This window comes from Hyposmocoma kahamanoa, unplaced genomic scaffold (assembly GCF_003589595.1).
Source record: "Hyposmocoma kahamanoa isolate Upper Pololo Valley unplaced genomic scaffold, ASM358959v1 79, whole genome shotgun sequence".
NCBI lineage: Eukaryota > Metazoa > Arthropoda > Insecta > Lepidoptera > Cosmopterigidae > Hyposmocoma > Hyposmocoma kahamanoa.
This window is the reverse complement of record NW_020653993.1, coordinates 3,113,675-3,139,681: the sequence shown is the minus strand read 5'-3', so window position 1 is coordinate 3,139,681 and position 26,007 is coordinate 3,113,675. Positions and strand designations below refer to the sequence as shown.

At 36.6% G+C, this 26,007-nt stretch overlaps 1 protein-coding gene across 1 annotated transcript in view; it reads left to right on the top strand.

Moving 5' to 3' along the window:
- LOC113233519 (ryanodine receptor) overlaps positions 1-26,007 on the top strand; it is a 275,950-nt gene that overhangs the window by 176,720 nt on the left and 73,223 nt on the right. The window contains exons 53-65 of the mRNA XM_026468642.1: positions 46-260; positions 7,764-7,911; positions 8,541-8,735; positions 10,081-10,212; positions 11,780-11,909; positions 13,026-13,174; positions 13,856-14,004; positions 14,475-14,637; positions 15,323-15,509; positions 17,364-17,441; positions 18,607-18,730; positions 19,982-20,075; positions 21,319-21,456. Of these exons, the coding sequence (XP_026324427.1) occupies positions 46-260; positions 7,764-7,911; positions 8,541-8,735; positions 10,081-10,212; positions 11,780-11,909; positions 13,026-13,174; positions 13,856-14,004; positions 14,475-14,637; positions 15,323-15,509; positions 17,364-17,441; positions 18,607-18,730; positions 19,982-20,075; positions 21,319-21,456 (1,902 nt within the window). The remainder of the gene's footprint in view (positions 1-45; positions 261-7,763; positions 7,912-8,540; positions 8,736-10,080; positions 10,213-11,779; positions 11,910-13,025; positions 13,175-13,855; positions 14,005-14,474; positions 14,638-15,322; positions 15,510-17,363; positions 17,442-18,606; positions 18,731-19,981; positions 20,076-21,318; positions 21,457-26,007) is intronic.

Sequence of the window (26,007 nt, the reverse complement as noted above, 5' to 3'; positions counted from 1 at the left end):
TGTTCTTTCTTATACCAAGCCTTTATATTCTCTTTCTTTCATCAGGATACCTCCCACGAAATGGTGGTAGCCTGCTGCCGGTTCCTGTGCTACTTCTGCCGCACTGGTCGTCAGAACCAAAAAGCCATGTTCGACCACTTCGACTTCCTGTTGGAGAACTCCAATATCCTGCTGTCCAGACCTTCGCTAAGAGGATCCACGCCTCTCGACGTTGCTTACTCGAGTTTGATGGAGAATACCGAGCTTGCTTTGGCGTTGAGGTATGTATCCACTGCTATTATACATAGTACGTGTGTAATAAGCACAGGTAGATATTTTTATCATCTTTGAAGTGAACCTCATAAACCGACTTCAAAATGAGATAAGCTATGTGGGCTAATGTATAGGATCAAATGCATACATGATATCTAATGACGTCACGCTGGAGATCTGGGGCAATTTAACTAGCAATTCAACCTGACTTTCAAAACCAACGCCGAATTGTACTATGTGATATATTTCGACGATTCGTACAATATAACAGAAATACAGATAAAGCAGACAGTACTGAGGACCCAATACTGTGTCGCACTGGCGTGAGAGCACAGCGTCTAATACCGAAGTTAGAAGGCAGCTTGAGTGCCGGTCAGTGCCAAATAGATATGCTGTTACTAGAATTGAACAAAACCAGCTAATTTCAGAGTACAACTAATGCCATGTAACGCAGTGCGATGGAACTACGTGCATTAACTAAATACTTTTTTTTTACTTTTGTACACAATTTCACCGATTTCGTACCACATTTGCACAAGAATCATATGCCTTTCTGGGACCACATTTATATAACAAAGCAAACAAGATAATTGGAATATATAAACTAAACACTAACAAATGTAAAAGCGCTCTTAAAAGATGGCTCATAACTTTGTCTTATAACGAAACAGAAGCCTTTGAACCTTTTGAGCGTTGTCTCATAAATAATATATTTATTATGCATGTTGTTCAATCCTATTCACGGTTTTGGCAATGCTGACTTGTTGAATACAACACTTATTATATTATTATTATTAATATTTAAAATGTTTACAGTGGTATAATGATGATAGACCCTAGAAATTAAAGTATAATATTCTTTATTGTACAAAGAAAAGACACATGAAACACACGTTACAATGGACATATACAAAGGTGAGCTTATCTCTATAAGAGATCTCTTCCAGCCAACCCTAGCCGTGGTGCAAAAATGAAGTCTGCGGGACTAATTAATGTACAACAAAATTTAAATTTAAATGTGAATAAAATATAAATGATAATAATATACATACATATGCACATACACGAACTTTATATACATAAATACATACATAAGCAGAATATATATTATAATAACAGATCATTTGTTTACAAATATGTTACCTATAAACTATCTAACGCGTTCGACAGGAAGTGCTCTTTTAATTTGTGTTTGAAAGATGCCACCGATGGACTATCACGAATGTTAGCAGGTAGTTTATTCCACATACGAGCTGCACTTACGGTAAAAGAATTGTGAAAGAATTTGGAGTTGGATTGGGGATATAAAAGTGTTCTAGTGTCACAGGTACGTTTTGGGCGGGAATTGGGGGATAAGGGGGAAAAACGGGAACACAGATAATGAGGAAGCTGGGGGTAATTTAAAATTTTATAAAGAAGACAAAGAACGTGCATATCTCGGCGAAGTCGGATTGGGAGCCATTTCAATTTAGTCCGAAATTCAGAGATATGGTCATATTTACGTAAACCGAATATGAAACGGATTGCCAGATTTTGTAGGCGCTCTAGTTTGTTAAGCAGCTCCTCAGTAACATCCAAATAACAAACATCGGCATAGTCGAGAAGAGGGAGTAGTAGGGACTGAGCAAGCATAACCTTGGTGTTGAACGGTAAGAAGAATTGAAGCCGCTTGAGAGAATGATAGGAAAAGTGCATGCGTCGACTAACCTCATTTACCTGTGGTCTCCAGGACAGTGTACGGTCGATTATCAGACCCAGGTTCTTTGTATTTTCAGCATATGTAAGACTCACTCCATCATACGAGACCTTGGGGAGATTATTAATGTCCAACCTGCAGTAAAGTCTGTTGCTACCTACAATTATTGCCTGTGATTTCCTAGGGTTTACAAGCAAACCAAACGCATCAGCCCAAGACTTCACCACAAGAAGATCCTTATTAATAGATTCAATGGCAGATTGGGTATTGGCTCCATCAAAATGTCTATAAATTTGCAGGTCATCTGCGTATAAGTGGAATGGAGGAGAAATTAATTTAGTGAGCTCGTTTATGAACAGCGAGAAGAGAAGAGGTGAAAGTACACCACCCTGTGGCACCCCTGAAGTCAAAGGAGACCAATCAGAATAAATGTCATCATTCCTGATCCTTTGATAGCGATTGCGGAGGTAATCCGAAAACCAAGCAATTGCAGCAGGGGAGATGTTAAGAGAGCAGAGAATGGCAAGGAGGATGTCATAGTCGACAGAGTTGAAAGCACAGCTGAAGTCCAGCAAAACAATAATGGTAAACAACCTGTTGTCCATGGCGTGGCGAATATCATCGGTGACGTTAAGCAAAGCAGTTACAGTACTGTGACCAGGACGAAAACCAGATTGATACGGACTTATAAGTTCATGACGAGAGACATATGAGTGAAGTTGTTTATGAACTGTGCTTTCAAGGACCTTGGACAGGAATGGTAGGATGGAGATAGGACGAAATTGGGAGAAAGCCGTGGGAGTAGCGGATTTAGGGATGGGAATGACATGAGCTAATTTCCAATCGCTAGGAAAGACGCTAGTTGCAAGAGAAGTATTCAAAATGTGTGTGATAATTGAAGCAACGTCATCCAGGATAGGTATCAGCATGTCGCGGCAAATACCATCTTCACCCACAGCCTTGGAAGTTATGGATAGGATACTCTTCTTAACTTCCCCCTCAGTGATTTCGCGAAAAGAAAAAGGTACACAATCAGGATGAGTAGCAGTGCCCAGTGAGGTGAGCGTGTCCGCTTTGATAGAGTCAGCAACAGTAAATGGTGAGTTGGTGAAGTATTTGTTGAGTGAGTTAAGGTCAGGCAAGTCAACAGTACAGTCACGATCTTTACCCACACCAAGTGACCTCAGGAACCTCCAAGTTTGACCCATAGACAAGCCTTCCATCGACGAGTGGAAGTAACGCCGCTTTGCGTCACGACACAGTCTATTGCAGAGATTGCGCAGCCTTTTATAAGAAAACAAATTGTCTTCACTTGGAAACCTCTTGAGAATCGACTTGGCCTTGTCCCTACGTTTCATGGTTTTCTTTATTGCTGGTGTAAGCCAAGGCGCAGGCAGATGCTTAACACGTACTGGTCTGAGTGGGGCATGAGAATCATACAACTTTATTAAGTGTTTGTTAAAAATTTTGATCTTCTCATTTACTGTGCTAGCTTCAATCAAAGCAGACCAATCAATATTAGAAAATTCCTCTCTCAAGCGATCCACAGAAATGTTACCAAAGCTACGCTGAAAAATGACTTTAATTTTGGGTTTGGGAGTGCGTACTCGATAAGACAAATATATGAGGTCATGGTATGAGAACGGGGCAGTGGTTTGTCCATGCAGGAGAACCGATTGAGGTTTAGAGACTATCTGAACATCTAAAAGTGAAGGTTGACAGTTAGGAGAATGATGGGTGGCAGTAAGTGGGAGCAATACAAAGTTCACAGCAGATACCATGGAGTTAAGACGTGAAGACCGAAAGTTATTCTTTAATAAACAAGTATTAAGATCACCCATCAATATTACATGTTCGTAAGAGGCACTCAAGGATTCAAGGGTAGTCTCAAATAAGTCAAAATAATTTACATTAACACTAGGGCTATAAGTAACACCAACTAAGATATTGGTGTGATGTAAGTTGAGGTCTAGAAATAGATACTCTAAAGATCCAGTATAAGTGCTAGGAGACTGGCTGACGACGGAGCACGGTATGTGGCTCTTGATGTAAATACATACACCTCCACCACCAGTTCCAACTCTATCGTTTCGATATAATTTATACCCATTAAGTGTAAAAAGGGGGGATGGTAGAGAGGGTTTGAGCCAAGATTCTGAGATTAAGATTCCATCAACTATGCCGTTGTTGAATGACATATTTAATTCAGTAATGTGTGCAGGAACACTCTGCGCGTTAATGTGCACCAGGTTAAGGAAATTGGATTTTCCATAAAAAATTGACTGCAGCTTAACATCTAGTGAAGGGCCATCAGAGTCAGAAGAAATAGAAATATCACTACAAGCACTTTCAAACTCATCAGATGAGCTATCAGTAAAATAATTAGAGTTTACAGACATAAATATAAATGAATAAATATGTAATTTATAAATAATAAAACAATATGAGTATAGACTAAAATACTTCCTACAAATAAAATAAATAAGCAAAACTAAAGACAAAAAAACAAAAACGAAACCACCAGCGAGTGTTGGCAACACAATAATAGTAAAAGCAATATAAAAATGTACAAAACAATGATATTACATTGAATACAAAATCAACAAAGCCATGAAGTGACAATTAAGGAATAAATATCCTTAATATTTCGACTGAATGACTTGAGTCCATAGTTACAAAAAAAAATAAAAAAAATTGCATGTTGAAATTTTAGGTACAGGACAGTCAGCATAAAATAATACGTATTATGATTGGTATAGGTACATAAAAAACTTCATTCACATTGATATTTAGACTGAAAGACTCAAATCCAAAGTTACGAAAACAAAAAGAAGAAACAAAAAAAAGGCTTAAATAAATACCTAACGTTAAAAAATTTTTGAACGAAAAGTCATATTGACAGCTAACATTAAACGAGCAAATGAAAAATACAATTTTAATTTTGACTTAATAATGAAATACCTTAAAATTTTGTAATGGAAAATTGTTTAAAGTGGAGATACCTCACAATAATCACGATGGTCGATAAATTAGCTGCCTGCCGTGGATGGAAAACTGGCCTGGAGCTTTTGCAATTCACCAAACTCAGTAATTTTTCTTCTGGTCTTGTCCGGCAATATCACAACTATGGTACCATCAGATGACCAACAGTTTTTAATGCCGAAATGCTTACGGGCTATAGCAAATATGTTCTGCCTAGACTTTGTCAGGAACTCCGACATGGAAATTCTCGTGCCCTTTAACGCCGTCTTGGCCTTCCATACGACGGATCTACTTTTATACGTCGCAAAACGGACTAGCACAGGGCGAGTACGCTCTTTTTTAGCAGTCCCTAGTCGGTGACAGGTCTCTATGCAGTCCGTTTCAATTTGCTTCAGCTTCATTCTACCGCTCAGCACCTCAAGCACCCTAGCAGTAACATTCTCCTTGTTGTCCTCTTGCAAGCCATGAAACAACAAAACTTTACGCCTAGAATGGGTTTCCAGGCGATCCATTCCTGTGTGGAGACAATCCAGCTGCATTTTCAAAGTCTTGACTGCATTCACAATAAAAGTTTTGAACTGCTGGTAGTCTGCAGATAAAGCCTTAACTGTTTGTAACTGGGCAGCAGGAACTGATGAGATAGTGTGCTGTTGAAGGGCCTTTTCGAAGTCCTCCATGCGAGAGTGAAAGAAGGAAGTGAGGTCCTGAAGTGTATCATTGACTTCAACAGCATCCATGGCCGATAAACAAGTTTTCCAGGACCCAGATGATGTGATGCAAAGTGGTAGTTCTAAGGTTGTGATTGTGGTGATATGGAGAAAAGTGCAGTTGAAAATTTGTTATAGCCAACACTCACTGGCATATATACTAACACATTTATATACAATTAGAACTGTAAGTAGACTTAAACTATTTAAATAAATTAAAATATACAGAGCAATTTCTAAGAGGTCTTATTCTTTCGAAGTACCCGCAATTTTTTTGTAGTACATAGGACTACATAGAAGTACATAGGACTGTAAATGGTACAATGCTTTTATTCTTTTTGAGACTCTAATTTGCAATATTCAACTCATTACTATGTTTGTATCTGTGGATTGTGAAGCGACATTTCAATATTTCTCGTTGATGCTAGTAGTGTTAAAAATATCTTGTGTAAATTTTTCGAACTTGTATTTCTGAGAGGTGGGAACCTGGTGGCCTGACGCACAGGCATTTTTTTTTTTTGCTTAGTTTAGGCATCAGTCTCCCACAAAATTATCTTTACCAAAATTTAACGTGTAAACTGTTCCTAGCTATAATATGTATTTTGTGGAAGAGAAAATAAACATTATTATTATTATTAGTCAATGTTATAGTTGTTACAAATTGGATTGGATATTTCAACCTCGAACTGTTGGGGAGCTGATCAATGCATTATAAGTTGTACACGTACCATGGTATTACCTATAGTCTTCTGTAGACCTCCCTTATAATGGAAATGCCCAGTTGTATCCTACGCCGATGTCAATACCCACCACACTATCAGACTCGCTACTTAGCTTATAATATGGATTAAAAGACACTAGCTGGACGTTTTCTCCGGTGGCGCAGTCATTATCAACCGCCAACTATTAAATACCATTCAATAATTTATAATTATGTATTTAAAGGAGTGAAAATAATACCGCCATATTATATAAATGTATTTCATAATTTAAGGCAGGATTCATTAACAAACTGCCTCCGTAGCCGAACGGGTACCATGCTGGACTGCCACGCCGAAGTTCCGGGTTCGATTCCCGGGCCGGGAGAAATATTACAAATAGTAATTTGTGTTGTCTCTGTGTATGTCCATAGCACCCGCGATACAGGGTTTCCCTAGTTACTATATGTGTGACGGGGCTATAAGTGTGAACGTTATTATTATTATTAATATAACGCATGATACTCATTTAGTTAACCGTATTTTACACAGCAAACATAGTTTATTACATAGTCATCATTGCGTATATAGAGATATTTATAGATTACGTGTGTAGAGCTTTGAATATAATTATGTTGGCTTGATCAGAATCAAGCAGGTAATGCATACCGTCCGACCATACAGATACATATCGATTGTGAAGTGGCAACCGGTACTATCTCAATTTTCTAAAGATTTCACTTTTTAATACCATTTTATACTATTTCGTACTCCGCAGCGTTGCAAGAAATTCCATTGTTTTTAATAACATGTGTAATAAAAATATTTAAAAACTACATATTTTTATTTAATAAACCAGATGCTTTATTAAATAAAAATATGAGATATTTATATAGATAAATGACACAAACAAGTTTTTTCTTCATCCTGTAAAGTTGTCAAATTTGAGATAGTACCGGTTGCCAGTTCACAGTCGATATTTGTAGAAAGCTTCATTTCGAAAAATTTTTCAGGGGAGCACATTTTAGTTTTAGTTTTTCACGACTGTTTTAAAATATTTATGTCCTGTTTTAAATTAAATTTTATAACTTAAACAGAATAAAACCATAATTTAAATTTTAAAACAGGACGTATTATTTTAAAACAGTTATTAAAACCGAAAAAAATTCTCCTGCTCGTCTGAAAAAAATTTTGAAATGGCGTTTTCGCCTGTTCTACAAAACACTGACAATTTACTCGTGCACAAACATTTAGAGTATTAAAAGTGGTAAAAGAGTGTCCACCATCTTAGTTTTTTTATAAAATCATGCATCAAAACTCGATCTCCCACATATATAAGCCGTTAGCTCTTGCAAATCGACCTAAAATTATCACTCAATGTTAACTGGCTATGTTACTAATGCATTAATAAAAATTTTATTATTACAGAGAACACTACCTTGAAAAGATAGCAGTATACCTGTCACGTTGTGGTCTTCAGAGCAACTCTGAGCTCGTGGAGAAGGGATACCCTGATCTTGGTTGGGACCCAGTTGAGGGTGAACGTTATTTGGACTTCTTACGATTCTGCGTTTGGGTACGTAGTATTTTCCTGTAAAAATATTCGTATATTCGTCCCACTGCTGTTATGCTAATGATTTTTTTGCGTTCTATTAAATAACACAACTAACAATTTCGATTGAATATACATTAAGTTGTTTGGTAATCTGATACGTCAAGACAGTTTTCTTAAAAACATCATAGAAGGGAAGATTGACGGAAAGACAGGCAGATAAAGACCGAGACGAATTTATTTAGATCAGATAAGGGGTGTTGTTAATGTCGTGTTGTATCACAAACAGGGATGTTTTGCAATTGTTTCACCGACAAGAGTCTGGCTCTTAAATAACAAGAAGATGGAAAGGATCAAGATCTATAGAAGGAAAATTTTTCTCACAGAAAACTAAGAACAACCATACAGAAAAATTCGTAAGATCTGCTGTTTTGTTCCATAGCTCAGTTGGGAGAGCCTCAGCCACGGTATGCTGAAGGCACTGTTTCGAATCCAGCCGGATCGAAGGAATTTTTCTTAGTGTTCAACCTTTGTATTAATAATTATAACTAGTAGATACGTTAAGTAAATATACTCCATCAACAACGAAGACAACACTCCGTCCCTTTCTATCACCCACGATTTTATATGTCTCCTGTCTATTCTTCCCCCAGGTGAACGGCGAAAGCGTAGAAGAAAACGCGAATCTTGTGATTCGTCTGCTTATTCGTCGACCTGAATGCTTGGGACCTGCATTACGTGGTGAAGGAGAAGGTCTCTTGAAGGCTATAGTGGATGCTAATAAAATGTCTGAACGTATTGCGGATAGGCGTAAGCTGAGAGATCTGGAGCAGGAAGGAGATGTTAATGTAAGTATTTTATTGAGACTAGAGGAGAGGATATCATAAGTTATGACATAAATTATATTTCCAATGGCGATGGGTTTACATAATGCTATTTCCACGGGCTGATCTTTTTTTATGATACGAAATAACGGGACGAATAAGTCGTGCGCCTGGTGGTAAGTGACATGCCTACTCATAACGGTTGCAGTGTCACTCAGAACTTTAAATAAGTTCTTTGATCTGTGGGATATTGTCGCTATGCCTAAGACAAAGTTAATAAATGTCATGTGCCTGTAATTTCTCTTTTATGGTACCAAGTGACAGGACGAAGAAGTCGTGCACCTGTTAGTAAGCGACATGAACTTTAAATCACAAAGATCTGAGGGACACTGTCAATGCGTCCGTCACCCTGAGACATAAACAAGTCCCATATGTCTAAAGGCATTTCACCAGTACCCTTACCCTGCAAAACAGGGACGTCTTCTTCTACTAAACGCTACCTTTTTATAATAATAATAATAATACTTTTTTCGGACCAAAAACAATTATCCACATAGTTTGTTAGTAAAGAACTTAGGAATAACGTTAGTATGACGCTAATATTCAAATGCCAGAATTAAAATGAAATAAGATAATATTAAAATAAATTAAAATTATACAGTTAAAATTCAAAAAACATACAATCGCGGATAATTACAACATTAAATATAAAATTGAGGTTGTTTAAATATAAAATTAAATTAATCTAACACATTATGTAAACTTTAACTAAACCGCCATATGAAGTTTCATCCAGTGAGCCTGGATGGGGCAGTCAATTTTATCTGCCACAACTTTCGGAATGCTGTTGGGGCATCCACGCACACGTCGCCAAAGTGAAGCAACCCGCTTCCTCAGAATGGCATGAAAGCCATCTGTGCGTGTCTCAGCGAACATGCCTGAAGCGCTACAGTATCGTGGTAACCCCAGCAACATCCTAAACACGTTGTTATATTGCGTATTTAAGGTCACTTTATTGTATTTCACCCACAGGCTACACGTGTAGAAGGTTTGACAATATGCTTTATAAAGAGTATCTGTTTGAACAGGTAGTTACAAAAAGCACGTTTAAAATTTTTTTAGTGAACTCTATCCATGATACTGAATACCGTTCTCTAAAGATTCCAGGTTCAATTCGCTGAAAAAAATCTGTCCAGTTTCATGGGTAGAGTAACCCTTTAGAATTTCAAACGTACCTGTTTAACATCCTTTATATTATATTAGCTTTTAAGCGACACTGCAATTATAATGGATGGGAGTGTCGGGTACACGACTTGTTCTTCTCAACACTTGACAACATGAAAAAGTCAACTCGTTTATCAAATTACAGTTCAGCCATCCTCTTCCTGAATCTGATGACGACGAAGACTATATCGATACTGGAGCGGCCATCCTCAACTTCTATTGTACCCTAGTCGACCTGTTGGGACGATGTGCTCCCGACGCTGCTGTCATTGCATTGGTGAGTAACAATCGTCGTTGTATTTTATTGAAAATCATGATGTTATTACTACCGTTTTATTTACAATAGTGAGATGAAATTACAATTCATTCTCACATGTATAATTTTTTTGATTTATAACTAGTGTTGCAAAGGGTAACTTATTAAAAAGCTTTAAGAAAAGGAAAATAAAAATGTTTATATTTCTATAAACCGAAGCAACGTCAATTCGAAGTTGCTTTGTTTTGCATTGAGCTTTGACGCGAGTTTGCCGGAGGTAGAAGTTGTGCTGGCCTGCGATCCTATAAGTGACGACCGTATTAGATTTCATTTTTAAAAATTGCGAATTTCGAAAAACAAACGCCGAGTTGTGTCGTAAAATTATACATTCCATAAATTTTACTGCACATCAATTGACAACAAGATACATCAATTCGGTCCTCCAACGTTGTCATGAATTAATACGAAACTTAATCGGCGGACCGCGCAGCGGGTTGGCAGGCGTTACCTGTGAGAAACTTATGAATGTTTCTTCACTCAACCAGGTACATTTTATAGCTACCAGAAGACTGACTGATTGTCACAATGGAAATGGAACTTTTTCGGATCTGAATCGCGAATATTTGTTTTTTTTTTTTTTTTCAAACAAACCACTGTTGCGGGCTGATTTAGGTAAAGTCATCAAAGTTGATGAGTAAAGGCATCAAGGTCAATCGTAACTACGGGACCTGTAAAGGGCCCGAAACGTTGAATAATTTGAAATAACAAAATATAAAATTTTATAATTCAAATTATTATAAACTGCCTCCGTGGCCGAACGGTTACCATGCCGGACTGCCACGCAGAGGTCCCAGGTTCGATTCCCGGGCCGGGAGAAATATTTGTATGGCCTTCATTTATTTCTCTCGTGAGTTTGGGTGTAATTTGGCATGGCACCCGCGACACAAGGTTTCCCTAGTGCGGGGCTATGTTGAGTGTGTGCGTTATTTATTTATTTATTTATATTAATTTGTGGTTGTCTATGTGTGAGTCCATGGCACCCGCGATACTGGGTTTCCCTAGTGCGGGGCTATGTTGAGTGTGAGTGTTATTATTATTATTATATCCGATAAAATTGTTTCATTTTTAAATCTAAGAACGAAACGTATACAGAAGTTGTTTGAGTCCATGAATTGGAGGTGGATTAGCAAAGCTTCTTAAATCAATTTAATGAATAAACGGTTTTCCTTTCTTTTTTAAATTTAGATTCTTTAAAATCATATTATACTAAATAACGGGACGAACAAGTCGTGCGCCCGGTGGTAAGCGACATTTCTGTTCATAGTAGTTCCAGTGCCACTCAGAGCTTTAAAGTGCACAGATAGAGGCACTGCCACCGTGCCTGCCACTGTGCCTCTAATTTCACCAGCACCCTTACCCTTCTAAACCGGAATGCAGTAATGCTCACATTACTGCTTGGCGGCAGAAATAGGAAGGTAGGCAGTATTTCCCTGGACGAACTCTTTTACAAGATGCTCTACTGCTACTAAATTGTAATGTAATTTTATTCATCGAGTGTGTTAAGAAGTATTTGTGTTGTATTTTCCAGGGCAAAAATGAGTCCCTAAGAGCCCGTGCTATCCTTCGTTCTCTGGTGCCCTTGGAGGACTTGCAAGGAGTACTCAGTCTTCGATTTACCCTTAACAACCCAGCCGCTGGAGAGGAGAGGCCGAAATCAGGTAATAGAGCTCTTACGGGTATACAAAAAAGCTAGTGTTAGATTAAACTTTGAGTTTACAATTTCCTGCTTAAACTTCGTCATCTTTGCAAAGTCAAAGTCCGTTGTTTAAGTCTCAGCCTTGGTTCATAATAGAATTCACTCCCCTGCCTTTTCTTTAATTCTTCTTCTTCTTCATGTCGTATCGAAGGCATATACTGTATGTAACGCTTCCCATCGTCGTGAAAAGATTCGATCGATGGATCGAGTATATAACCAGAAATAGAACGAAATGTCATTTAATTAGTTTGAAAACTATTCTGCCAAATCATTACGATGACAACTGCGCTCCGGTTGACCAGCCGGAATTCGAAACAATTGACGCGTCAATTGTTTCACTTTAAGTAATAATAAAATAATTAACGACCAGTTTAACTTGAGCTATGCTATAATGGACGAAAATTTAAAAATTTAATTAACAATGAAATGTGATTCCGTATGTTTTGTAATTAGATGTTTTGCTGTTTGTCCTACACCACCGAAAGGAACAGCCCCCCATTGATAGAGATATGATCTTTATTACACTAAATATAGAATATTTTTGGAATATACGGAGACGTACACACTGGTCAGTTGTTGGCGCTGCACTATTTCAACTTTCCAATTTGTGATTTTAGCGCAAATGCGAGTTCATATTTAAAAGTGATATAAGACCCATTTGCCTGATGTGTTACCAGGGATGGATGGCCCTTATTTCGTCTCTATTTCTGGTTATATACTCGATGGCCACAGAAGACTATAGGTAAAACGATGGTACGTGTACAACTTATAATATATTGATCAGCTCCCCAACAGTTCGAGGTTGAAATATCAAATCAAATTTTTCAATAACCTATTTCTGGTTATATACTCGGTGGTACTCGCCGATTGTAGCCCATAGTTCGTCAGACGTACAGGAAACGAATGGTAGTCAAGCGGGGAGGCTCCTCTCGAGCACCCCATTTACTTTAATGTAAAGACTCGTATGAAATCCTGACACCACAAATGTTGATATCAAGTTATTGCCTCCGCCACTTTTCAGGGTCCAACGGAAAGTGGTCTTTGTTGCAAGGTAATTAATAGGTATCTCCTGTTACAGACATGCCATCCGGCCTTATACCTGGCCACAAACAGAGCGTTGGGTTATTCTTGGAACGAGTCTACGGAATCGAAACGCAAGAGCTGTTCTACAAATTGTTGGAAGAGGCATTCTTGCCTGATTTAAGGGCCGCGACTATGCTGGACAGGGTGAGCTTTAATAACAATAATTTGTAGATATAATCGATATTTCTTTGCTTTATATATCAAAAGGTTTACACAAAACCGAACACCTCAATTTCGTGTGATCATTGACTTTAAAGTAAATAGATAGATAATGTTAAAATAATTCAAACGAATGAAATAAAGAACACAACGACGCATTAATGTTTTATCGCAATAATTTTTAAAACGTAAGCAAGAACTGAAATTATACCAAAAGAAATGGTCGGAAGGAATGGTCCCAAGAAAAGTTTTTTTTTATCAATTTTATAGAGGAAATGAAACTATTTTTCCGGATTTAAATCGCGTATATTTGTTTTTCAAACAAACCTACGTTTCGAGCCCTTTACAGGTCCCATGACCATAAGACCTGTAAAGGGCCCGAAACGTAGATTTGTTTTTAAAAAAATGCGCGATTTCAATCCGTCCGCCACTAACTTTGGCAGCCGCGAGTAGGACGACGGGGCGGTGTAGCCCTCTTCATCGTGAGGAGGAGGGAGGACATAGCTCTTCCCAGATGCTGAGGGGGTTCCGGTGCGCAAAGTCGATCCCGGATCCTTCCCACTAGAGCACCAGAGAAGGCCACCGTCCCGCTCTTTCTCATTACAACACGGGAATAACCATTGTAATTGATTTTACTTAACAATATTTCATTTTAAAAATTTTCAGAACGACGGGTGCGAATCGGATATGGCGCTGTCGATGAACCGATACATCGGCAACTCGATCCTGCCGCTTCTCATCAAGCACGCCAACTTCTACAACGAGGCTGAGAACTACGCCAGTCTCTTGGACGCTACTTTGCACACGGTTTATAGGTGAGATTGAGCTTCTCATCATCATCACTACTTATAAAAAATAATTTAACAACAGTGTACTCCAAAAGGTCATTAAAGTCACCATCTCTAAGCCAATAATACAATAAAACTACCAAATACTTAACTCTAATGCAAAAAACCTTTAATTAAACACAAATAAATATTAATTACCAAAACAAAAATCATTCGTGAAAATGGCGCATAATTGTTACGTAAGGCAGTGGGGATGGGTTACATTTACCTTTTTCATACTTGCACACGTGTATCTCACAGAGCGGCCTTCGCCAAGCTGCTTTCTGGTCAAAAACATTTACAACACAATATTGGCTCCAGCTACTGAGAACAACATCGCGTGCACTTACAAAAATATTCAAAAGTATAAATGTCATTATGGGTCAGTCTATTATGTTCCAACCCCAATGACGCCAGGTTATTATACTGCATTCAATGTATTTATTTTTTTTGTCCAGATTATCAAAGAACCGCATGTTAACCAAAGGCCAACGCGAAGCAGTGTCCGACTTCCTGGTCGCGTTGACATCAGCGATGCAACCGTCCATGTTGCTGAAGTTGCTAAGGAAACTCACCGTAGACGTGTCTCGTCTTTCGGAGTATACTACTGTCGCCCTTAGGGTGAGTTTCAAGTGTTTAGTTGCTAAATAAAAATAGTACCGATATAGAAAAGAAGTTTACCAGAAATAGAGACAAAATAAGAGCCAGCCATCCCTGGCAACTCGTCAGGCAAATGGGCCTTATGTCACTTTTAAATATCAACTCACGTTGGCACTGAAATCACAAATTAGAAAGCGGAAATAGTACAGCCCCAACAACTGACCTGTGTGTGCGTCTCCGTATATTCTGTATTTATTGTAATAAAGATAATATCTCTACCTATGACGGGCTGCTCCATTCGGAGGTGTGGGAAAAACAGCAAAACATCTAATTACAATACAAACGGAATCACATTTCATCGGTAATTAAATATTAAATATGTAATTTTTCAACTTTCGTTTATAATAACAAAGCTCAACTTAAACTGGTCTATTTGAAGTAAAACAATTGACGAAACTCGTCACTTGTTTCGAATTCGGTCTGGCCAATCGGAACGCAGTTGTAACCATAATGATTTGGCAGAATAATTTTCTAACAAATTAAATGACATTTCGTTCTATTTCTATTTATATATATATATATATATATATATATATATATATATATATATATATACTCAACATCTCTGTATATATTTAGTTGTTAAGCCTTATATTAAATAAGTAAACAGATGACGTCACAAACGTTCTTTTACCAAATTTTCCAGCTCCTAACGCTCCATTACGAGCGCTGTGCAAAATATTACGGCAGCAGCGGTGCCGGCCAAGGCGGCTCCTCCGATGAAGAGAAACGCCTCACCATGATGCTGTTTTCAAATATCTTTGACTCCCTCTCCAAGATGGATTATGAGCCTGAATTGTTCGGCAAAGCGTTGCCCTGTTTGATTGCTATTGGTAAGTAGATAAACGAGTTTAAAGTAAATATCACTTTAGGATCATTTTATCTAAATCGTTTACTTTGACAATTAAACTTAAAAAAAAACCGACCTCAAAAAGTTCGTAAAATTACATCTATTTGCCAAGTTTTATTGAAATCGGTTACCAAAAAGTGCGCGAAACCTGATTGATCCTCAAGTTTGCCACCCCTATAGGTGTAATATTTTCTTCAAATTTAAAGGGGACCAATATTGAGGCACCCTCTTTCCAACAAAAAGAATCATCGAAATCGGTTCATACCATATACAAAAAAATATACAGTCGAAATGAGAACCTCCTCCTTTTTTAAGTATGTTAATTAGTAAATATTTTAGTGCTATAAGCGTATAAATACGACAAGTAACAGACAATAATAACACGCGCCCGCCGCGCGTCGTATACGGACGCATAATCATATTCGCATAATTGAAGTAGTAGACGTGTTTATTGTTGTGTTGTTTGTTGTATTGTGGCAGTTTGAACCCGAATGATTATCATAATAGTAATAATATTTATTTCATTCATATACACATACAACAAAATTAAAAACAATGGGTACGTTATATAAAAAAAAAACTTATTTCGCTGATTATATATACGTGCTACTTACATAAAATGTTTAAACTACCGAATCCCAAACTCAGCAAAAGCTTGTATTTCCACTCACTGGCAATCACTGGGTAAATACAGTACAACCAAGAGGTAAAAATCAACAGTATAAAAAAGACAATTGCTATGGTATGTAATTATAAAAACTACGACAATAATAAAATTTTTAAAAAAGGCTAATAATATTAAAAATAAAATATATGTATAAAAAATAATAAAAAGAATAAAAATCTTAAAAAGTATAGTTAAAACTATATATACTTATTCAATGTGAATGCCAATCTATACCCTAAATTTAATAATAACAGTTACATTAAAAGATTTTCAGTATCCGTATAGTCAAACGTTTGCAACCATTTACTGAGAACTAATTAGACCTCATGATTGAAATTCAGGATTATTCAGCATTTAATTTTTATTACATAATCATATCCACTTAACCAAAATACCAATTCGCGATGTTAGTATAAAAACATAAATATGTAAGGACTACATTTAACTGCCTCTGTGGTGAACGGTTACCATGCTGGTCTACCACGCAAAGGTTCCAGGTTCGATTCCTGACCGGGAGAAATATTTGTATAGCCTACATTTAATTATCTCGTAAGTGTGGGTGTAATTTGTAGTTGTCTATAATATATGATATGAATATTGTATAATAATAACAATATACACACAACAACGCAACACACTCATAACCCCAAACTAGGGAAACCCTGTGTCGCGGGTGCCATTGACCACACACAGACAACCACAAATTACGAGAAACTCAACACCCAATCACACGAGAGAAATAAATGTAGTCTATACACATATTTCTCCCGGCCTGGGAATCGAACCCAGGACCTCTGCGTGGCACTCCGGCATGGTAACCGTTCGGCCACGGAAGCAGTTCTAATAACGAAGGTTATTGCAATATAGAACCAGAATACTGCGATGGACATCTTTTTTTTTTTTTTCAAATTAAGTTAACAACCTGCGAAGTGTAGGCATTGAAGCGCCGAACAGACGGGAGATGCCGGGAGATGCACTGCTTGTTATATTATCCTAAATGTCATAAGTTAATAATAACCGGTCGCGGAGCTCGCGATCTGGCAAAAATATGACGTCACGATACACGTCATGTTAGTTATTGTAATAAAATCTTAAGATTTATCACTCGAATTTGACAGCTCAATGTGGATATAATGGGATACCTTAATTTCAAGACTTTTTTTTTTTCAGGTTGTGCTTTGCCACCGGACTATTCGCTTTCCAAGAACTACGACGATGAGTTCTACGGAAAAGAATCGCAGTCTACAGGTACCTTGTTTACACTAATTACATTAAGGGTATAACTATCAAGGTGTATCAAGAAACGAAACTGATACCCCTTAAATTTATGATTAGAACTGCTTGACATTCTCTTATATACAGGGTGGTCTCGATATACAGGCTGACAGGTTGAACGAGTTAAATATTTAAAGAGGCGAATGTGTATCTGATACCCATAACTAATATGTAAAAAAAACACTACCTTATTTTTTAATATTTAAACTGAGGAAAATACTGCCTCTAACATTTTGTAATAATCTGCGCAAAATCGAACATGCAGCGAGTGCCCGCTACCTTTACCGGCTTCTGCGCACGCTTTGATTGAAGGGAAAATAACAGTACCCTTTAAGTAGGAAGGCTCGACACGCGGAGTTCAATTTTCTACCGCTCAGCTGTTTGTTTCATAAAGAGTGTGTTAGTATTTGTAAAACAAATAATGATTTTATAATGCTTATTCGAATGTAAAACGTTTTTCAAAATGTAGGTTCATTATTATAGGTTGTTATAGGTCACGTTGTCGCTAACGATTGTGGTCAAGCGTGTTTCTATTTTATATATAATAATTTTACGTATTTACAAAAAAAACGACCTCAAAAGTTCATGGAATTACACCTATTTGCCAAGTTTTATTGAAATCGGTTACCCCTTAGTTTACCACCCTTAGAGATGTAAAATTTTCTACAAATTTAAACGGAACTAATACGGAGGTACCCTCTTACCAATAAAAAAAAGAATCATCAAAATCGGTTCACAAATGCCAGAGTAATCACGTAATATATACACAAAAAAATAAAGGCAAATTGACCCTCTTCCTTTTTTTAAAGTCGGTTAAAAAAGATTATTTTTATAATGTCAAGTGACGGGACGAACAAGTCGCGCGCCTGATTGTAAGTTACACGCCAGTCCATAACAGTTGTAGTGCCACTCAGATCTTTATAGCGCAAAGATCTGCCACTGCGCCCGTCACCCTGAGACATAAGTTGACAAGTCCCATGTGCCTGTAATTTCACCAGCACCTTTACATCAGAAAAAGGTAAGGTGGCAGTACTTCCCTTGGACGAACTCTTTCACAAGGAGCTCTACTGCTACTAAAGATATAATCATGATGTAGCGTTTATGTACTTCAAGATATTAACCATTGTAATGTACTTAGGTGGTCCAGATAACCCCCAGTACGATCCTCAACCTATCAACACGTCTTCTGTAGCACTGAACAACGACCTCAACACCATTGTTCAGAAATTCTCTGAGCATTACCACGATGCTTGGGCTTCCAGGTGAGTACATTGACAGCGATTGTGTCTATTGCTTTCTGAATTGACCGTTCTGTCTAGTCACGATAAAAAATATGGGTTGAAACAAAAAGGCATAGTTATTCTCTTTCAATTAAAGACTATCCATGAATTACTCGGACAGAAAATAGTTATATGTTATGCAAAGCTGCAAAGTTGTTGTTTGACGCTTGTGTTGAAACCTGAGCAAGCGAAGGATACTAAGATTGAGATTTCAAAAATAGAATCCTAATGTAGCGAGGGTTTCAAGACCCGAGACGCAAAACAACTTTGCTGCCGAGCGAAACACAACTTTTCACCCAACTATAGCGAGAAAAATGGTAGATGATAGAAAAACAGTTGAACTTATAACAAGTCAGTTTTAATAAACAAAATTAATAATCGTTGTCGATTTAATGTCAACAATAATAAGGATAAAATATACCAACGGATTTATATTACATAAAATAATGTACGACAAATCACGTAGTTGACCGTGTCACTATGTTTTTTTTTTTCATCGAAAAAGTTGGGTGCACCACAGTCCACCGTCAAGTTCGAATTTCAAAACCCTTTTAGCGTGGACCTTTTTAACGCTTTTGCGTGCAGATTTCTAATGAGAAAGAAAGACTTTCCGAGCTAATGAAGTGAAAAAAAATATTAAAGGATATAATTAATAGATTCAGGCGTTACTTTGCGAAAATCCAAGTTAATATGGAAGTAAATTAATTTGCTACTTCGCCAACCCGGTGGAGGTTAAATAGTTCAAAATGGTGTTCCCCCTTCCAGCTATTAAAGAAAAATTTTCGACCAAGCGTTGACTAATCAACATGTCCTGAGATTATAAGTGCGTACGAAGACAAAATAGAAAAAGGTACAGACGGCAGCATATCAAGCTACACATTGATGAATCTTATTCTGTTGCTCTGGAGGCGATATTCCAACAAAAGTCTATACATAGCTTGATGTCCTGTTGATTTTACAACGGGTAACAATTCATATTTCTGGCCTACTTTTGTTGTACTCTGAAATATACATATATTCATCACATTGAATCTGCATTGAAATGACAGTTGAAATGCAGTCCCAACTGCACGTCAGCTGCTTCGCAATTACTTCGCTACTGCATCCAAACTGCTATTTCTAATGTTTGCAATTGTGGTGCAGTCCCAATGTGGCTCGTGTTATATACCTTGGAATTGTTATTTTAAGTCAAAATTTGAATTCAAGTGTACCAAAATGAAATATTTTTTTTAGGAAAATCGAGAATGGTTGGGTATACGGCGAATCGTCTTCGGACTCTCAGAAGTCACACTCGCGTCTCAAGCCTTACAACATGCTCAATGATTACGTAAGTACATTTCGTTACACTTAAACACCAAAATTGTATATCTCACAAATAGAATGCATAAAGGTCATTTAATGACTAATAATGTTCCGAATTAGACTTCAATTTTTCAATTTAAGGGCGCCTTCAAATTGATGTTTATAGAAGCTCTGTAGTGGCACCATTGTGGCGCTGCAGCCGCGGTACTACTAATTTTCATACAATATTTGAAAGCCCACTTGCAGAGCCACTATCATTTTGTAGCAGTAGACCTCCTTGTGAAAGAGTTCGTCCAGGGAAGTATTGCTTACCTTGCACCTTACCTATTTCTGCCGCCAAGCAGTAATGCTCACATTACTACGTTCCGGTTTAAGGGTAAGGGTGCTGGTGGGTAAGGTTACAGGCACATGAGACTTGACCACTTATGTCTCAGAGAGACGGGCGCAATAGCAGTACAGTTCAAATCTTTGAGATTTGAAGCTCTGATTGGCACTGCAACGCTCCTATAACCATAAAATTTGAAACCGCCACATTTTTCTAGATTTAATTACTTTCCAATAAAAGTATTTTAAACTCTTGAGAATTTTTCGGTCGACATTTCCATATAAACTGCCTCTCAATGTTACCAGTTGTAGAACATTTACAAGTTTTTTTGCCTAAATTCGAGGACACTTATTTCGTTGTTCTCACAATGCTTCTTTTTATCGTATCGGTGGCGTACATTGGGTAACCTATCACAAATTCGAATTTTTTTTTCCGAAATAACGTTTGTTCGAATTTTTATTACACCGACAACCGAATTAGAACGAAACCGTTGTTCTTTCAGGCTATGTTGTATGTTTATCGCAAAGACACGATTAAGTTCGGTTAGGTTAGGTTTAAAAAAAATTTTCCTCTCAAAATTACTTTCGAGGTTATGATAATTCAAGCAAACGTTATTTCTGGAAAATGTCATTTCGGACTACTGATAGCTAACCCGTACATTGTAATGCTCGTCATCGTTGTGAAAGAATTAGCCAATTGTTGCCCAGAGCGCGCCAGATGTACAGATGCAGGAATGGTACGTCGTGCTGTGAGGCTCCTTTTGGGCACCCTTAACGTCTTCGCAAAGACTGTACGAAGACCGTAAATAAGTAATTGCAAAGACGTTGACACTTTGCCCCCGAGTCCCGAGGACAATACCCTATTGTACATATTTCACCGCTATAGAAACTACAACTTCCCAGTTAGCAGAATTAAAAATCATTTCCCAAATTTGCTTCAACAGGAAAAAGAGCGTTATAAAGAACCAGTACGTGAGTCACTCAAAGCACTTTTGGCTATTGGATGGTCAGTGGAACACTCGGAAGTGGACATACCAAGCACCAATCGCAGCTCTATGAGGCGCCAGTCCAAGTCTGGTGGGGTAAGTAAATCCAAATACATAAATATAGTTGGGTTTGTAACTAGATATAATAAATTGACATTTCCAGGGATGTTAACGTTTGATCAAATATAAGTAATGCCGTCTTACAAATTCGACTTCACTGACTCACTCAACGAGCTATATCATATTTTCTTAATGATCCGTAAGGATTCATTTTAAAGAAATCAAGGATTGTATAATAGAAAAATTATAGAAATATATATGTAGAGACTAAACGTGACAGATTCTTGGATTTTTTTCTTTTCGTATTTAAATTGTGTAATTTGTTTTTTTTCTTTTAAAACATCTAGCGTTTTGAGCTCTTTACTGTACTCATGGTCAGCTATAAAAGGCCCGAAACTTGATTAGTTTGAAAAAGCAAATGTAAGTGATTTAGATCGGAAAAAATTATATATTTTTTATGAAAGTACTGCACTAGTTTGTTGTTATAATTGATACAAAGAAAAAACTCAAAGTAAAATAAGAACAATCGATCGAATCGATTCGGCTAATAACTCGATCGAAGGAAATTTTCTGTGAGTTTGTTCTATCTTTCTATCAATTATAAGCGAAAAAAATAGTTTCATTTCCAATGTATAGCCATCGCGAAAGCCTAAGAACTCGTGACTGATTTTGTTTCAGTGAATTTGTTGAGAATTGTATCAAACATCAGTAACATCACTGTACAATAAATACGGCAACATTATTTTTCAAATTGACATAAATAACTGTCAGTTTATTATCTCTAATTTAGAATCCTACGTAATAAAAGAAAATGTTTTTTCCCCATGCAAACATTAGGAAGAAGAAGCAATAAAAGACAGGGTATTTTTAATTGCATGTATCATTTTTATTTTTTACATTTATAAATCTTTTTTGGAACTGTGCACGCTACAAAATCAATGTGGTTAAAATATTCACCTTTCAGATAAATAATATTATATATATTAATAAATATATCTCACTATTGTAGTGATTAATTGTAATATAATTTTATTATTTCCCTTTTATATGTCCCTTGCGAATTATTCGTGCAGGGTTATTTGTAAAACACGAATAACTTCGCTGAACTATATTACGAACATCATAAACAACAGCTTTTGTTCATTGACTTTTTAGAAAACATAGTAAATTTACTAAAAGTACACTTTTAAGTTTTTGTTTTGTTGACACTTTTTAGATCTATATTTGATAGTAAGTACAAACATGCAAGTGTCCTCCCTGATGACTCCCAACCCGCTCCTGCGTTTTGCACTTTCAAACGCTTTCTGTTGATACCTATCGAGTATATAACCAGAAATGGAGACGAAACGTCATTTAATTTGTTTGAAAACTATTCTGCCAAATCATTACGGTGACAATTGCGCTCCGATTGGCCAGCCAGAATTCGAAACAATTGACAGGTGTCATGTTTCTCTTCGAACCGACCAGTTTACCTTGAGCTTTGCTATAACGGAACAAAATTGAAAAATTACATATTTAATTACCGATTAAATGCTTTTCCGTTTGTTTTGTAATTAGATGTTTTGCTGTTGAATGACACCGAATGAAACAGCCCCCCATTGTTATAGATATTATCTTTATTACAATAAACACAGAATATTTTTGTAATATACGGAGACTTACACACAGGTCCGTTGTTGGCGCTGTACTATTTCAGCTTTCTAATTTGTGATTTCAGTGCAAACGAGAGTAGATATTTAAAACTCATATAAGGCCCATTTGCCTGGTTAGTTGCCAGGGATGGATGACCCTTATTTCGTCTCTATTTCTGGCTATGTACTCTTATGTTGATACCACACAGAGTTATCACCTTTTAGAGCGATCTATTTAAATAATTTAATTTTTGTACTAAAATGAAAGCTGATGAATTATAGTCCTTCGAGGTCGTTAGTATTTTACAAACAAACCCTGTGTATGTCACATGTATACTCTACTGATCACTCTTTTAAAAATGTATTCTCACGATTTTGTCCTGAGTTATAAATTATTTATTTCATATAGTCTTATTTGCCACCAGTCTATGAAAAGACGTTTCTTATGCATAAAAGTTGAATTCCCATGCAATGAAGACAGTGTTACATTAATTTTACTCCACTCCATATACTCCGTCCAACCATTTATTTAACTTTGACATATGCATTCCTCTGAAGTTCAGTAATTATTCACATCCAACCATAGACAAAAAAATGCTTGGACTTGAAAACTTTTTGGACTCTTTTGGACTATTTTTAATTTTAGTGAAGCGACGTGCTCTTTAGCTCCGATATTTATCTAGGCAACAGATTGTGTAACGAAGAGTATTCAAGTTGATAAATTTAGGTATCTGTGTAATAATTTATAATGAAATGACATAAATTATAAATAATTATAATAAATTCTTGTTGTTTATTATAATGAATCATCGGATTTTTTCCATATGAACGGGAATCATCACTTAAATCGTCATTAACATTAATAATTTATTCTTGAGTACACAAATTGTCAATCCCAATCGGACAATATCTTCTTTTTTGAACCACTTGTATTCACGATTACAACTTCTTCATAAATAAAATTGATTGTTATAAAAAATTTAATCGGAAACGAATTAAGACATCACTAATTGATCAGAATTGGAGCTTTCAAATATTAAATAAATGACTTAGAATATAATAGACAAAAACGAAATATATGTTAATTGAAAATTTTCCAACTCGACAACAGACCACCTAGAGACTTACCAAATAGAGATTTTAATTACATTTTTAGAAGACATTATTTCGAAATCGAGAAGATGTCGTGGCGTACTAGGATGGACTTTCTGGATAAAGTTTCCTCCTTAATTTATAATCCAATGCAACTATTAATATAAACAATGATGAATAGAAAATAAATTTTTAATATTATATGCCTACTAACGGTGATTAATAAAACGTTTTTTCATGTACTGGTGCATTAATATTTAAAAAAAACAACCAGAAAAGCATAACCTATCATAAACACGTATTTATTTTTTTCCGAAATAACGTTTGTTCGAATTTTCATTACCCCGAAAACCGAATTATAATGAAACCGTTGTTTTGTCAGGATATGTTGGATGGTAACGGCAAAGACACGATTATGTTCGGTTAGGTTAAGTTAGGTTTAAGAGAAAAACATTTTCCTCTCAAAATTAATTTCGAGGTTATGAAAATTCGAGCAAACGTTACCTCTGAAAAATGACATTCCGGACTTCTGATAGGCAACCCCAGAAAGGACTTTTGTTGTCAGTTTTGTTTGTTTGTTATTAGCTTTATCAACGATTAAAAATTACTTAGCTTGTGGAAATATGTTGCACTGTCCTTTTCAACACAAAACGCCGTAACTTCAAATACTCACGAAAAAAGTTATTCAGTTATTTACGTAGTTCTAAGCAGAATTTCGTGTTCGAACGTTGCACAATTGATACCTGATCCCCTAACAGTCTATTTGGTCTGAGTAGATTAGTGTGAACAAAGGTGTTTAACAAGCTTAACCTTTCAGCGGTGATGCTACGGCCACACAAACCGCAGAGTTTTAAAATTAAACACATTCGTTTATAATTTGCGGAAGTCCTGTACTCCAGCCTATTTGGCTAGAAAATTAAATTGGAACGATAGGGATGAGCGTAATGTACGGGCAATACGGTATCCTTCTCTACATATAGCACCACCTCCTAGATTAACGCTTTACCGCGGGAGTTTCAAATTCGCTGCATCTAAGTGCTGGAATGATTTGCCTCCTCCAGTACGAAACTCAAAGTCATCTTGTACTTTTAAAATAAAGTGCAAGCTTTGGTTACTTTCGAGGCAAAGATCAGAAAGTAATTGGATGTAGTTTGTAATTATATTTTTACGTGTGGGTGCTGTTCATCTCTACCTAAACCCCAAATTTGAGTATTTTTAGGTGGAATATTTTATCTATCTCAGGTACTATAAGGACAATAGATTTATTATAACTTTAAGTGAGTATTATATATATATATATTTATTATTTTGTGATATCTTTTGGAGCTACTCGAGACGCGTCAGACAAATACTATGATTAAAATGTAGCGAGTTTCAAAAAGGTAGGGTCTGAAAAACAGCTTAAGCTGAGACTCTATCCTTTTTATCTACACAGTATCTATAAGTGATGTTATTTACGACTAAACTGTTTTATAAATGTAGATAAATAAAGTTCTTTATTATTATTATTACAAAGGTTTAATGTCATTAATCGAGACTACGCGTTGGTGTAGACACGAGTTAAAGCAATAATTTTACTAAGTCATGCACTATGGCAATAGGTATTAGATAACTCGGGTGGCTATCTTTTTGGCACATTATAACTTTTTTTTATAAAAAAGAACCTCAATAATTTGTGGAAATTCATCTATTACCCTCTTTCCAACAAAAAAGGAATCGTCAAAATCGGTTCTCCTCAAATCAGGATCCGGGATCAAGATCCAGAGTAATCGCGTAACACACACACACGCACGCACGCACGCGCGCGCGCACACGCGCACACACACACACACACACACACACACACACACACACACACACACAC